General features: G+C 38.9%; 2 protein-coding genes across 5 annotated transcripts in view; both read left to right on the top strand.

The window, feature by feature from the left end:
• Window positions 1-6,598, top strand: part of ttc27 (tetratricopeptide repeat domain 27) — a 65,292-nt gene extending 58,694 nt beyond the window's left edge. For both annotated transcript variants that reach the window (XM_079458236.1, XM_079458235.1), the window contains 4 exons: window positions 1,802-1,999; window positions 2,854-2,965; window positions 5,634-5,734; window positions 6,093-6,598. In XM_079458236.1, coding sequence (XP_079314362.1) covers window positions 1,802-1,999; window positions 2,854-2,965; window positions 5,634-5,734; window positions 6,093-6,212 — 531 coding nt within the window. In that variant the 3' untranslated portion in view covers window positions 6,213-6,598. The remainder of the gene's footprint in view (window positions 1-1,801; window positions 2,000-2,853; window positions 2,966-5,633; window positions 5,735-6,092) is intronic.
• A 5,464-nt stretch (window positions 6,599-12,062) lies between these two features.
• The window catches only part of ltbp1 (latent transforming growth factor beta binding protein 1), a 59,638-nt gene continuing 55,321 nt past the window's right edge, over window positions 12,063-16,379 (top strand). For all 3 annotated transcript variants that reach the window (XM_079459131.1, XM_079459130.1, XM_079459129.1), the window contains exons 1-2: window positions 12,063-12,713; window positions 13,575-13,645. In XM_079459131.1, the coding sequence (XP_079315257.1) occupies window positions 12,391-12,713; window positions 13,575-13,645 (394 nt within the window). In that variant the 5' untranslated portion in view covers window positions 12,063-12,390. The remainder of the gene's footprint in view (window positions 12,714-13,574; window positions 13,646-16,379) is intronic.

Raw genomic sequence — 16,379 nt, 5'->3', positions numbered from 1 at the left:
ACACACTTGATGTGCATGCGCGCACACTTAGGTTATGGTTCTGCTTTAGTCATTACAGTGGAGTTTAGTGCTGCAGGATGGTAAGTGAAGGATGTGATTAATAGCTGTAACACACACACAAACGCAGAGGAATGTGAAGACCACCTTTCAATTCATGTGTTTTGAGGGTGTGGTGCGCTTAGTTTAGATTTTGGCGTTTGAGAAAGCTGCCTCTGTCTCTGACATACACACACATTAACAGATGCCTTTCAGGGAGATTCGGCTTCTTCTGACTAATCACTTCTCACTGAAGCGTTCATAGTGTGACACACAAACACGTGATCTGAAATGCAACAAGTGTCATTTGTTTTAGTCGTCTCCTCAGAAACGGTCTCAGAATCGTAATTCACCCACAAAGGTCATCATAATTCACAAATGAAAAATAGAAACTTAACTTAAATCGTTTTTAAACAATGCAAAACATCTAAATGTTCCTAAAAGTTTTTTTTTTTCTTAATGGTCAACTTAATTTTCTATTTAATTTCGTGGTCAGACGTGATCTCGACATGATACCTCACTATAAAAACTAAACGGTCTGGTCAAAAAATGTTTGTTTATTTATGTCATAAATGTTGATCGTAAATTAAAAGCTTTATTTAAAGAGATCTACCGTGGTGATTCTTTCCATATTCAATTACACATGTCGTGAAACTTTTTCAAACACATCGGATGAACTCTTCCTGTCTCTCTCCTGGCACATGTACAAACTTTCTGGAGTGTTTGTGTGGTTATGTAAGCACAGCGTCTTTAATCTCACAGCTCTGCTGGTGCCATGTACAGCGTGTGTGTGCGTGTGTATGAATGAGGTGCAGAGAGTATTTCATCTGTCCTCATGTTACATCTGTCAGCTCGGATCTGCTCTGCGGCTTGGCTACAGTGTGTGTGTATGTATCCATCTAATATTGAATGCTTTAGCACACAGACAGCGTGCCCTACTTCAGAGAGTGTGTGCTGAAATTAAAGACACGTTGGTTGAATGCCAGCTGGAAAAATGAGAATCCACAAATAGGAGTACAAGTGATGGAAGAATGGAAAGGTGTAAAGGTGACAAATAATTAGAAGAGCATAATGTGCACTCCAGTTCTGTTCTTAAAACTCTCATATGGTCCAATTTCTTGGATTAAAAGAGTTTGCCGCAGTGCATTGTGAGATTGACATCTATGAGCTATAGACATACAATTCTGGGCTAATTCAGCTGAAGTGAAACATAATTATGAACACTTTCTGCATTTTAAGGTCCCATGTAGCGTTATGTTTTTTTATTACCTTAGATTCCTATCTACATACACCGTGGGTCCCCTTACATGGAAGAGTGAGCGTGCGATTCGTAAATACGTACGTTGTACGACACCTTAGTCCTGTGCAGCCACCATAGTGCTACGAAAGGGAAAGGGAGGGGTGTGGTGGAGGGAGCGGTTGGTTGCAATTCACAACCTCACCACTTGATGCGCTACATTACATACACTGGACCTTTAAGAACTGTGATGCCCTGAAATGTTGCCTGTGTTTAGGCATCTGTTTAATAAAACTAGGAAAATCTAAGAATGCAGAGGTCAAGTTTAGAGATTTGTGTGTGTTTTGGCAAAGAGGTCAAAGGTGCAAAGACTGGGATCGGGTACTACAGAGGGTAAATGTTAATCCGACATTAGGATTTATACTGGTGGTGTCTTAACTGGTTGAGTTTAAACCGCAGTCTTTCTCATTAACAAAACCAAAACTGTAAATATAAACTTGTATATCGTTATTTGTTGTTTTTAACCAGGTGTTGGAAATCCTTGTACGTGCAGTAGTTGACAATCTGACGGATCACCGTGGTGAACAGGCATCCAATCTTAAATCAAAGTTGCAAGAGCTCTTTGGTCGAGTCTCTGCTCGATGCAGCACAGACGCTCAGATATGGAGGCAGTATGCTCGTCTTTATGGCAATGGCCATAGCAACAACATTGAAGATAATGAGAAGGTGAGATTTATTTAAATAGTGAAGATTGTTTAAGATTATAGCTGTCACAATTTCAGATTATTGCCTATAGTTATGAAGGGGAAAATGGTACATGAAAAAAAATATTATAACTTTTTTTGGGAACACTTTCACTAGAGTGAGTTTATAACCATTGTGGCAAAATGTTTAATGCTTGCAAAACCACCACCTACTATATGTTATTAATATCATGGTTATTGTCATAGTATGTTGTCGCTGTCCTTCTGATATCTTGTGTGTCCACTGTTTTGGAAAGAAATGGAAAACACTGTACTTTTAAAATGATAAAATACGGATATTGTCAAAGTTGACAAGCACTTTTTAGTGCGTTTTATTGGTTATTTATTTGCAGAATAATAAAGAATTGTGAAGGGGACTTCAAGTATCATTGTTTACTTGGCGTTTTACTTCACCTGCTCCTTTTGTAATAAAACAATTTAGGCATTCGTCTTTTTTTTATTGTTTAAACTTCTTAGCTACAGAGACTGTAAACTTGTTAGCTCTTAAATATAAGTGCAAAGGATAGACATTGATTTTGTTATTGATGTTTATGTGCGTATTTTATTTATCGTCTTAAGCCGTCTAAATGAGTTATATTTTCAAGCACGCTGTTATGCTGTTCTTCATCAACAGTAAACAAAAGAAATCTTCGTGACCAATACCAATTTCCTTCTGCCATGATTCTTAAATTAACTCAAATGCAGAGTTTCCCACTGGTAATTATGACATTGTGGTTGTGTTTATGTGCGTTCGTCTCGTAAATGCTGTATTCTGCAACGCATGTCGTGAGACACACAGAAACTCTTAACATATGGTGTGTGTGTGTGTGTTTCCAGGCACTGCAGTTTCTAAGTAAAGCCCATCGGTGTGAGACGCAGGCTGCAGGCTGGGAGAAAGACCTCAGCAGCTTCCGATCTGTAGTGAAGGGGGCCAGAGACATGGCTAATGGTGAGAACACACACATACATGCACACAGGCATTTAACAATTTAAATTCTACTTAAGGATTTCAGCTTCTCCTATTTTTAGTTCTTCTGGGAAAGCATTATTTCTTGAATCCAAAGCGTGCACAAGCGCTCTATTCACATCCTCGGTCTAGATTTCTCTTTCACAAGAGAGACAGAATTGTGGTCCCTCGCTCATGCAGGAGACACTCTGTCATTGCTAATGTGGCGGCACGCGAGTCTTGAAGGCCTGATGGATTGAGAACATGCACCAGGAGCAAGAACGACAAACAAGCCTTTTACCCCCCTGACCTCCACCAGAGACAACATGCTGTAGTGTGCCACTACTCTGTCTGTGTAGACATGTGTGTGTTTGTTTGCCAGCTGGGTTGTTTTTGCGTGTCTGTGTGTATCTCATTAAGCGGGATGTTGAGGGATGGTCAGCGTGCGTGTCTGTGTGTGTGTTGAATTAAACATCCATTGGGATAGAGCACAGGCTTCGAACTGAATGGCATTTTCCATTTCTCTTTTATTCTCAAATTGGGCGTAACATGCGCTCACAAAGATTTTTGTGGCTTGCTCAATTTAGCTTATTTAAATGAGCTAATGAAACGTGGTATGAAATCCATTTCAGGAAACTATTCTAAACTATATTACATATTTAATCCATTTGCTTTGGAACTACATGAATAATGTCATTCGGTGTTTGTGTTGTTGCTGAAACTGGGTTGGGGATTTCTAGTTCCCAGCATGCTTTAATAAAATTAAGTGTTAATTATATGTTTTTAAACAACCTGTTACTTTTGGTGACGTTTTTTGGGGGGTTAGAAGAGTTGCTTTGTTAGTTTTATGGGTTATCGTTGTGGGCTGGTATATGAAGAAATATACAGAATATACAGATTAAAAATACATTTTCATTGAATCCGCATTGCTAGATTTATTATGGCCATTCCAGTCCAGTGTCTGTTGAATTTCTACTAAATTAAACCTCAGGAGTGACATAAATTCTTCCAACAGCAATGTGAAAGACTGATAGCATAAGACACATGAAACCTGTGATAACAATCGAGGCTATCACACAAAAAAAATGTTTAAGCTTGTAGAAACCTAGAAATATTACTGTTTGTATGGCTTAAGTGAATATGAACGTGACATTTATTTATTTTGACCTTTTTCTCCAGTTTCTTGTTCTGAAAATAAATACAATATTTCTCAAAAATGTCAAATAAAAAGATTATTTCTATTTGCAAGTAATTCACAGAATGAAACAAAAATTTTACCTAAACACATTCCAATAAATAGTAAATTTAGAAAAAATAGTTTTGAAATGGTCTGTTACTGTTTTCTGCGTCTGTGGGGTCTACTTTGCAAAAGTCCATGAAGTAATTCATCTTAATCTAAACTGATCTAAAAAGAAAAGGTATTTACATTTCGAATGTGCGCTATTGCCCGGTAGTAGTTTACTGAAAGAAATTCAATTGGGCTCGTACAGCGATTTCTTTTCATTTAATATGGTTTCTGCTTCACAAAGTATTTGATTGGAGTTCCCAGTTTAATTCAATGTTAAGAAAACCAATTTCCAACTTTGTTTCCAACTTGGTTTAACTTATGTTTTTTTCCACCAGACATGTTCATACGTTCGTTTGTCAACGAAGCATTTCTCATACACACGCACTCTCCTCTCCATCAGCATTGTCCTTGAGTTTTTAGACCATTTGTTATTGATCTTAATGATTTATAAAGGGGAGGCTCAGGAAATGTAGCGGAACCATTCACACACACCTCCATCCCTTCCCTCTCATTCTGGCCTACTATGTGTGTTTGTGTGTGCGCGCGCGCGAAAATCGATTGATGCAAGAGTGGATAAAGTATGTGAGCATATGTAAGAGGCCATTTTTCACTGTTTTGTGTATTCCCCTGTGCATTCGTGTAAATCTTGCTTTGTATTCATGTATGTGTTGGTCTGCATTAAAGGCACATCTGTGTGCGTGTGTGTTTTGTGAATGAGCTCTGGGCTCATTAATCACACCACTTTTCTTGCTGTCGCGGCTTCAGGCAACAACACAGGGATGAGACAGCCAGGGAAAGAAAAGAGAGATAGGGAGGATGTAAACGCGAGAGAGAAATAATAGCGTACAGATGCATGCTGGACGAGGGAATTCATAAGAAAATGGTTTTGTTTACTCCGAAAGCATCAACATCAAGTATCATACTTCTCCACGTGACCATTATTTAGAGTTCTGTTTTACTACGTAAACAAGCGAGAGTTTGGTGCTTGAGGCTGCTAAACGTGCATTTAGACGCATAGAAGTGATGATGTGATGGCAGGTGATGTGAATCAGATTTGTGTCAAATGCGAGTTTTCATGCTGAGACATTTGAAGGTCGTGATCCAATGCAGACGCATTACACACAGTGTCTCTTACATACACACAATCCCTAGTTCTGACTGAGAACTAAATTGCAATACAGAAAATAATGATTATTTCTCTCCATACGTCTTTGATTCTTGAGGTACAGACCTGACCGGTGATGACCCTTTACACATTTGCTACATCTCTCCCAGTCTCGGGCTCTGCAGCATACTGATGCTTTATGTCCCAGCTGCCCCAAACTTCTGTGACACTCCTGGAGATGAAACTCATCAATTATTCCCTCTCTCTTTCTCACTCAGTGGCTATCAGCTGCAGCAGGTCTAAGAACAACCCTCAAGAATGTCTGCAGTTATTGTCCTCAGCTCGACTCAGTCTGAAGAGTCTGGTCACCAAAGCTAAGGTGAGTTAAGAAAATCTAAACCTTTTAAAAAATGTATTCACTGGATCATGAGTTGTGGTCTCTGTATGAAAGGTGCTTTATTTTAAAAAGAAGGTCTTGGTGATGTCGTCCAAAATTAATTTTAGTGGGGTGAACATGTTATAGAAATTTGATGAAAGACAACATTTATGGGGTGTACATGTTATAGAAATTTGATGAAAGACAACATTTATGTGTTTCATCGGGAAACAAACGCACCATTGTATCATGCATCATAAAAACAGGAATGTGTATTAAAAAAACGAAATAAGGTCAATTTTAATGTTGACCTCAATGTAATTATAAGTGCTTTGTTTGAAATGAAATTATCTCTTCACAGCAACTTTACTCAGATGTTGCCACGGGAGATCTCCATGACGATCTCAGAGGTGATGTCACAGAGCTCGAGCAGCTCATTACAGAACTGCAGGACCTGAGTGCCCAGCTGCGTAGCCAATGAGCAAAGCCATATCACTATTGTCCCGCCTTTTTCTCCTGCCTTTGGTTGATTGACTGCTTTCGATTGCTTAAACAGTATTTTAACATCATGTTATAAGCGGGAACTTCTCGTCTGGAGAACCTTTTTATAGGTCAGGAATTTCATCACCATCACCTGTTTATTGGGCCAAATCAACAAAAAAGGGATAAAGGAATCGACCCTTAAAGGAAAGACTTTGGAACTGAGATTTACATCAACCAATCTTGTTCATTTTAATCTCAAATTCCATTATCACATGATCTGGGATTCTTTGTGGTCCCTAAGGCGGCTGGCACTGAATATCCCACTGGTGTTATGTCCAAACGTGCCTTTAACCAACTGAATAATAAATAATTTCTTTCTTACTTAATTGCCGTTGTGCTTGTTTTTTGTGAAGTTAGAAATGATCATTGAGTTCATTAATATTAAAAGACACAGTCAGACGCACACAGAATAGTTTAAAATGCAAGACAACTGAGATCATGCTCATTTGCAGGTCACATGTTATTAGATAATCTCTGTATTACTCAATGTCTGGTGTGCTCAGCTGAGGAAGTCTTGCATTAAGACATGGCCAAGAGATGATTTGGTTCTTTGGTATCTACCTCTGGATCTTAGCCCTTTTTGGGCCTGTTGTTTAGAGTTTGTTTACAGACAGGTTAATGCTGAAACAGTTTTCACTTTCTTGTGCAGACTATCCTTAGACTCTCTGAGCTGTAAGACACATTCTGTACATTTTCTTAAAGACACAATAGAATCAGTTTTGGCTATTTAATATAAATATGTTAGTCATGGTGAAATACAAAATGCCAATTTTTTCATGAAATATTGGAGAGTTTTGTGAATAGTTTATCAATTGTCATTCTCTTTTAAAATCTGTGTGCCCTCATAATCTGTAGTTAAAATCGGAAAATGCTTCCTGTATGAGTATCCATCTTATGTTAGACGGCTTGGGCGGAGCATCGGCTGTTTTTATAGGCCCACATCCAATCAAATTGCAGTGAAATTCTTTTTCACTCAGAAATGTGTCAAAATACGGACTTCTGGTTCATAGGGCTTTAAATTGTTGTGAGTATCTGTAACTAATAGAGTCCACTAAATTGATAAAAAAATACATACCTAAGGAAGATCTATAAAAAACATAGTTTTTAACTTCTACCAATATGGATTAACAATTTATTTTTACGTCTGCATTTAGGCAATTTGCCACTTTTATCAGATGCGACCTACAAGAGTGAGAAAACAAGGAAGTGATACATCTTAGAAAAGCAATAATGCAAAAAGTGCTGTAAGTTACCAGGTTTCGCAATGCTAGACAATACCTGTTGAGAGAGAGTAGATTTAGGTTTTTGATGGTTATTAATTAAATGTCCTATGTGTAATTTTTTTGGAGGATCTCTTGACAGAAATCCAATATAATAATATGTAAGGTGTATAAAGACCTTACATAAGTTAGCAGCATGTATTTCTTACCTTAGAATAAGCCATTTTATCTTCATACACCGCGTGTCCCCTTACATGGAATTGTTTCTATAGTAGCCCTAAACGGAAAAACTGCTCTTGTTCGGCAAAGAAGTGAAGACGCAACAAGATCTTAGTTCTGTGTCAGCCACCGTACACTCTTAAAAGTAAAGGTGCTTGAAGGGTTCTTCACTGCAATGCCATATAGAAGATTTTTTTGGGTTCCACAAAAAAACATTCAGTCAAAGGTTCTTTAAAAAGACATCTCTATCTTATCTTTTTATAATCTGAAGAACTTTTTTGCCCTGGTTCTTCAGATGTTAAATGTTCTTTTGGCATCGAGAAGCAAGTTTATTTTTAAGATTGTAGTGCTCCGAATGGGAGGCGTGGAGTGAGCCGTAGGTTGCAATTCTTAACCTCACATTTAGATGCCAATATTTCATACACTGGACCTTTAAAACGAACAGTTCCCGATTGTCTTGTCAAGTGTTCACAGGTTTCTATGGCATCCTCTTCCACTTCAGCTTTTATCACTTGCAAGCAGGTAAACTAAGCATTTGGTTATTTTAAAGAGGTAGGGGCCACTCAGTATGCCCCACCCTAGCACTTTTATCATAATTCATACATTTTATTTTTAATTATCACCTTACAGAAATTGAATTCTTGCCATCTTTTATAAAGTATTTAAATATATGTAGTTTATAAAGAGATTTCTATTTGAACCTTGAATTTTCGTGTTCTTTCTCAGCCCTCTGGTCTGTCCTCTTAGGCATTACATCATGCCAGTCATTTTTCACTGAATGGTATTCGAGCATTACAGAATGTCTGTTAGTAATTAGCTTTCATTGTGAGAGTGTTTTTGACCGTTCAAGAGAAAGATGAAAGCTACAATAATGAATTTGGTTATTCATTGTTTGGTTGGTACAGTGAATTGGTGCAAGACGGCTGTCTACCACAGAGAACCTACAGGAAAGCTGGAGGCTAAGAAACATGAGACTGAGACAAAGCAAACATCCGCTGTCTGTGTCCTGGGAAGAACCATGTGAACTTCTTCCAGACACAATGTGAACGAAATATCAGTGCTGATCATTTACAATGAATGCTTTGTAGCAATAGCACAATGCAATCTTTAGTGTCTGTGAGAAGACAAAGTTCAGAATATTTTAGGAATTTGCAAGGTGTTTTTAAACAAGTGTCAAGCTCATCCCACTTCCCCTAAGATGCCAACAGTAGGTGTTATAGGTCAGGTAGCGTCTAAAAACAAAACGCTGTGCTTGAAAACCCCTTATTACAACACCGAGCAGCAAAGAGAGACATCTGAGTGACTCCCACTGAGTGCCGCCCTGCCGGCTGTGGCAACAATCACAAAGCACATTTTTAGCTACATAAACTGTTAATTCCTCAGCAGGGCTCTGTTTCCTCCCTCAGGGTGTAGTGATATCACTGATACAGTGCGATGTTCCTGTCCTCCTGTGGGCTGGACGTGTGACTGCTGTATCGTTAAACTGCATCCCTGCTGTCTCCCACCCAAATGAAAAGGTTGAACTCAATGGCCTTTCATTAGGTTTTCTCTTATAGTTAATTTGGTTATAATCGTGTTTGATGCAAAGGACCCCCACATTCCAGCCGCTACTGTACTGATACGGTCCTAGACATGAGTACAGTAAATGGAGTCTGTGTAGGTCAAGAATTTAAATAACTCTAATGTAAAAACCACTAGGGATGGTCACAGGTAACCGAGTTGAGTAAACGTTACTCTGGCTGTTGTTCTTGTTGTTCAAATCCCGAACCCTGAGTAGTAAACTGACCCTTCACTGTTTGTTCAGTACAGTTCAATTCAACTTTATTTATATAACGCTTTTCACAATGTGCATTGTTCCAAAGCAGCTTTATGGGAGGAAATGAGAAAAACTGCACAGTACAGGGTGTTTATTGAAGCTAAATTATTCTAGTAAATAATATCTAATACATGCAGTCTCCCGGTGTTTTTTTTTTGCATATTTTGCATTAAGTAAATACTTTTGTTTGTGCTATGATTCGTGGAATCAAACAGTTTATTGGGGGATTACAGCCTAGAAATATTAGAGAGTTGCGGTGGGAACTTTAGACTTAAGCCACTGCATAGCACAGGTAGACCTACTGGAGAGCGATGTAACATGCCAGTGGTATGAAGCCCCTACTGTGATGCAGAGATTGAAGCATATCACTTGATGGGGCTGAGCTTTTTCTGACTGATGGAAACTTGCCATGTATGCGTTGCTTAGTTTGTGATAAGGACAGCTTTATTTTTTTCGCAAATTATGGCAATTACACATCAAAGTTCTGCAGGCGTGAAGACTAAAGTCTACCATAGACCACTTTGGAAAACATAAGAAACTCTGATCCCGAACACTACACAAACATTTGAACAAAACACAATCAACAGTACATTTATAAATAAATCAAAATGTTATACAAGTATCTTAAAGATTTAATTAAGATATAAAGGGATAGTTCACCAAAAATGGAAATTCTGACATCATTTCATGACTGAACTATGATATTTGCTTGAACTATCCCTTTAAAAATGTAATAAAAAAAGAAACTAAGAGTATCTGGACTATCCGGTAAAGTGGTCTAAACGGTTACACGTTCCGGTCCCCTGATTGGCTAAGCGCATTTCAAGAGTGCTAACATATATCACTTCAATTTATATTTTGGTGTTTTTCCCCATTATTTCAATAGTACTGTATGAGAGAGGACGAAGTGAGTGAAAAGGGTGGAGGCACAACCGTGTCACATTTTGGTAGCATTTGCCCACGAGGGTATCGGCTCCTAAAGCACTGTTTTTGAGAGATTTTTTTTGATGGCCTTGTTCTGTCTTTGTTCTCAAACAACACCATATACACAGTTTGTTGACATTGAATTACAAGAACTGATTATTAAGCTTGAGTTTATAAAAACAATACAGTGCTGTTATTTGGTTTAAGTTAACACGTACATATTTTCTTATTTTGGCACAGAGGACAAAGAAATGTAAAAGGAACCATCTCATTAAAACTTCTGTTCTTTTTTTCCTGGGCAGACAACCAAAAATGTGCCATTATAATGTTATTTCTCTCTCTTTCTTTTCTGGTCTTCTCTTTCGGGATGATGGTCATTATTTTAAAACTATAAATAGCTGTGACCCGAAAATAGCTTTCACACCACTTTCTCTTCCTCAGTTGAACACGCTTCAGCTATAAGTATTAAACCTGGCAGTTGTGTCATCATTTTGTCTTTCAATTAAGATGAAAAGCACAAGACAAACCCTAACACCCATTTGATTTTGTAAATCCTTTTTTACATTTAGACTTTTTTACCATGATCTAATTCAGCGAATACACTTTCTAATCTCAGTCAGAGATCTCCTTCCACATGCAATCCAAAGCGTACAAGGAACGGTATTATGTCTGTCTGTCTACCTGTCTGGCTCTCTCACCCACACACATCCTAAAGTGGTTTCCGGGGAAGTTTCAGGGTCACTTTACAGTAAGACGTTCTGATAACAAGCATCCCGTGGGAGGACAGTGACTTTCTGCTAAATTTAGAAAATTATGAGCATGTGAAAGAATGGATTGGGGCATGTTAATCTATTTGTGTCGAAACAGAAGCGTGTGTGAATGCTGAATGTATTAATAGGATCCGGTTTTTGACGTGTCCCCATTCATGGACACAAGACTGTCAAAGTCAGATTTAGAGCTGGTAAGGAGTCAGGCATGCAAAGTCATTTGGATCATATAACTAAATAGCAAATAAGGAGCACTTTTGTTTTTGGGTGCTGCTTAATAAAATATCTTCTTTATAGAATCAATCTGTGAGGCGTTTGTTAAAGCTTTTCTTTTCAAGATGTCAAAGGCCATGCGTCCAATCAAACTTTACACTTAAACATACGGGTGCTTTGTTATCATTGCACAATGGGTCCTTTAAAGTAAAAAAAAGATTCTTTATACCTCTATAAAAAGGTAAGAACGAAGTGCTTCTTCTATGACTACCTTCATTTTCAAAACTGTTAAGTGTATATTTGTGCACAATATAACTTGGATAAACCACGTTACACTGTAGTTTGTGACACGACCTTGATATTTACAAACAAATGTGTGATGCCTTATGACTGTGATCTTACTCCATTGAGACAAATAACTACCAGACGTCTGACGTTTTTGTAAACGACCTGCGCCCCAAATACATACTTTGCACATTTCTTTTTGCCCCTTGGTTTTGGGGTTCAGCCCCACATGTGTGATCCAATAAGAACTTCATCCCTGACGTCATGTCTACAAGAGACTGACTGTATGAAGCTCGAGCCCAAACTCCAGCCCTTGCACACACGCTCGCGCGCGCTCAAACTTTATTCGGAGTTTTCAAACTTCACTCTTGCGCACGCGAGCGCTCCTGCCTCGCCGAGGAGAACAAAAGCCGCGTTGACTCCGTTTTCTCCCGTTTTCCGTCTGGGACTTTCTTTTATACCATCTTTTCTCTCGTAAGCTATGTTTGTCTCCAAGTGTAATCTTATGGCGAATAGATGACAGCGCGTAAAGTCTTACAACGTTTTAACACGCGACAGAGTGAAGCTGCAGTTTATTTTTCTATTTTATAGTGTTTTAATTTATATGTACAGTGTGTATTTAAAGCGCAGATTCTACGCGGTGTTCAAACTTCTCCAACACTTGTACTTCTAATGGATATGGCTGTACTCATATGGGACATAATTGTGGCGTTATTGGTCTCTCCGGCTTTGCTTTCGGCGGATCAGAGCGGTGTTAGGAGACTCTACGTGTTTCAACCGGGGCCGAGCGGGACGGATCGAGTTCACGTGAGCTCCATTTCATCGTTCTCCGGAGCGTCTGGACAACCGCACTCGTACAATGTACAGCTCAAAGCCAACTTCGGCGGTCAGGTCCGGACCAGGAGAACGGGTCACCAGCCGAACCCGAGCATTCCCATCCGTCAGGACGCGCAGCCCGTCCGGCACACAACCAGCCATCACATGAAAGTTTCAGGGTAAGACTTACAGCCCAAAGTAACCAGTTTAACTATGGCATTTGTAGTAAAAACCATAGTAACCACAAATGTATACTCTCACTATAAGTTCCACCATGATATGTTCCAATAGTTTAACTATAATGAAAACATGGTTCATTTTCATAGCGGGTGTTAAACACTTTACATCAACACAATTCCTTGCTAATACTATAAATGCGATGTGTATTTAGAACCAGCACCACAAAACAGGTTTATTTGAAATTCTTAGAAAAGTGTTATTGCGTTAGTCCTTATGTTACACTTTATAACTGAACTGTAACGATAACACTGTAAAGTGTGACCAATGACAATTCTCAGCATTCATTATAAGGGGCCAATTCAAGTTTTCATGGCTTGCTTTGAGTGTCGTGTATAGCAGCAGTAATCAATCTGATAAGGCAAACAGTCAACAGTCATCACAAAGTGAAAGCCTTTCATAATTCACCAACAACAGGGACATCTGTTGTTTCAGTAATCGCACCCGGGTATGTCAAATGTAAGCTACTGGGTCCTGCATCAGTGAACCCGATGCCCCTTAAACAGTTTAAGCGTGGGCCATTCAGTATTGAATGTATCCCGCACAGTATTTCTTCATATAATCTGTGCGTTGGAACAGTTCCTCTCACTTTGTGGTGAAGTACAGTATGAAATAGCACAGTGGGAATAAGACGTCTGATTATTTTGGAGCGTCAACCGACATTGGCTCCGGGCCCTCCTGTGAGAGCGGACTTACATCAGAAACCACTGGGTGGGTGGGCGAGGAGATTGAGCGGGGGGTTACAGTAAGGTTAGTAGGTCCATTGGATTTGTGTGCGAGAGTGACTCTTGATGTCGTTGCAGAGTGAACGTCTGTGGGGGGCAGTGCTGTGTTGGTTGGAGCAAGACACCCGGATCTCAGCGCTGTACCAAACGTGAGTTATGACTTTGTTTTGAAATGTGCATGTGCTATGATTCTCTCTGGTGTTTGTGCTGCATGCTTAACTGGGTTCTTCTAACACTACATGTACCTTTTTTTGCACTCTGAAAGTCATGTTCAGAATGCTTTCCCTACTTTAGAATGACACGTTTTAAGGCATACCAACATAAACTTTTAATGTACATATTTTTTAAACGCTTACTAAGGGGTGCAACATCCTATCAGGTAAACACAGAACCTTAAAGGAACAAACCTCTATTACTTCTTTCTCACAGTAGTCATTTTATGAACATTCGGGTGAGCAAATAATGACAGAATTTTAATTTTTGGGTGACCTGCTCCATAGTCCCCCTGCTATAACACACTCAGGATGAATATGTGAGGTAAATATACAGTATGTAGACCCATTACACTTATCTATTTAAGGGACAGTTCATCCCAAAATAAAAATTCTTGTGTCATCATTTGTTCGCCCTCGAGTTGTTCCAGATAGGTATGAATACCTTTGTTCTGATGAACAGAGAGAAAGATATTTGGAAGAATGCTTGTAATTAAACAGTTCTTGGCCACCATTGACTACAATACTACGAAGAATTTAAATTTTAGTCAAAAGTGCCCCAGAACTGTTTGCTTTCCTACATTCTTCAAAATATCTTCTTTTGTGTTCTACAGAACAGAAACATTTATACAGATTTGGAACAACCTGAGGTTGAGTAAATGAAGAGATTTGTTTTGGGGGGGGAATGTTCCTTAAAGCAAATAGGTTAGGCCTACTTAGGAGTTAGGAGGTTTCTTACCCGGATACATTTACTGTGTTAAACGCAACATAAGCAGACATGTTTTATGGTTTCCTTCATAAACAGCGAGACAGACAGCTGTATGGCCCACCTGTGAGTGGTGTCAAAACAGGGTCTGGGATGGATGTATATGATATAGCAGAAGATAGAAAAAACGTCACAGGAACTGAACGAAAGTTGCAATGTTAATTTATTCTGTGTCGGAAACCGCTCCCTATCTCCTATATAGGGCACTATGTTGGGTCTCAACCACTTTGTAGTGGTGTCCGAAACCTCAGTGAACTACTTCATTCCCTACATTCGTGTACTCTTTTTTTTTTACCTACAATGCAGTGATCGTTAATGCCAAAAAGTTTATACATTTTAGTTTGTTCTTGTTGACAGTTATTTTTGGGTTTTTGAGAATAAACTAATAAAAATAATAGACAGTGGTTCTTTAAATATCTTAATAAAATTAAATTTCAGACACAGGAGACAGAAAACACAACAGAATGCAAGTGTTGAACTTGAGTTTAAGAGTGGGACCCCGGCAGAGAGATCCAGGAGAAAGGAGGGCTTGAAAGAGTATGATAACCCATATCCGCATCCTGCATGAAAGCTGGATTCATTTCTCAAGAGCCTGTGCCTTTCTGCCAGTAGGTTATATAAAAACTGGCCACTGTTTGTGTGTTTGCACATGAAGGCCACCAGGGAAACTGCACCTCCCCCAATGTCTGAGTTCCACGTCCAGCATAAATTCCCACCTTTTACGCACATCTTAAACAAGCAATATTGCATCCACATCCCCAACTCATGTGACATCAATTCTTCTTTCCCCTGGTTTTATGTGAATGATGAATGTACTTTTTTGGGGAGTAGGGTCTACGGTGCCTCCAAGATTGTGTCTTGAATGTCTGGTACATTTTGACAAAGTGTGTTGTCTTGGAGCTCTACACCGAACATCATATTTACATTTTTACTGGTGTAGCAAGTTAGGTATAAAAAGAGAGAAATCCCTGTTTACAGAGAGAGAGCCCTGTTTACACGGGCAGAGGAATCACTCGGCAGGGCTTCTGGCCCGGAGCACTGCATTTCTCCCACAGCCATCTCTTTTATTTTCACAAGAGGCATCTCTAACTGGTGCATTTGATGTCAGGCGCGCAGCGAGAGACCTGAAAGCCCAGAACATTTTTAATGGAAGACCTTGAAGCAAACATTGAATGTGGATAAGGAAAGCTTCTTTAACATATCAGATAACACCAGGGATCTATTGCAGCTGTTTAATGGCAGGCTGGGTTATATTGCTTGTAATTTGTTATTGGATAACATGTATTACAGAGTCATTAAAGCGATATTTCACTCCAAAAATAAAATTCTGTCATAAATGATTCACCCTCAAGTTGTTCCTGTTCTGTTAACACAAAGAAGGATATTTGGAAGAATGTTAGCAACTGAGATTTCTGGGGTACCATTGACTACCATTAAATGGTTGTCTAAGGTGCCCCAGAAATGTTTGTATTCCTAAATTCGGTTTCTGTTTGTTTTCTCAAAAACATGTTCTCAATGTTTGACAGAACAAAAAAAAGATGCAATCATTCTTTCTACTACTTTCTTCAACGGTTCCCCAGAAATCTCAGTTGCTAACATTCTTTCAAATATCTTTCTTTGTGTTCAACCACATTTTTATACAGATCTGGAACAACTCGTGAGGAGGAATTCGTGACAGAATTTGTTTCAGAACTATCCCTTTAAACTGTTTTTATTTTTTGCAATGCCAACCTCGATGTGCATTTGTGAAACGTTGTTCTCCTAAACTTACAAAATCCAGTATTTCTTCTACATTGTTAGCATCAACCTATAGGCCTAAAGAAGCATCTTGTAACAACATATGTTGTATGTTGGATAGGGTCATGGCAGCCAGGATTTATCCCATTTCAAGCATTAGTTTCATAG

The sequence above is a fragment of the Barbatula barbatula genome, assembly GCF_947034865.1.
Source record: "Barbatula barbatula genome assembly, chromosome: 6".
In the NCBI taxonomy this organism is placed as follows: domain Eukaryota; kingdom Metazoa; phylum Chordata; class Actinopteri; order Cypriniformes; family Nemacheilidae; genus Barbatula; species Barbatula barbatula.
Note: the sequence above shows the minus strand (reverse complement) of the source record. Positions and strands in the feature narration are given on the sequence as shown.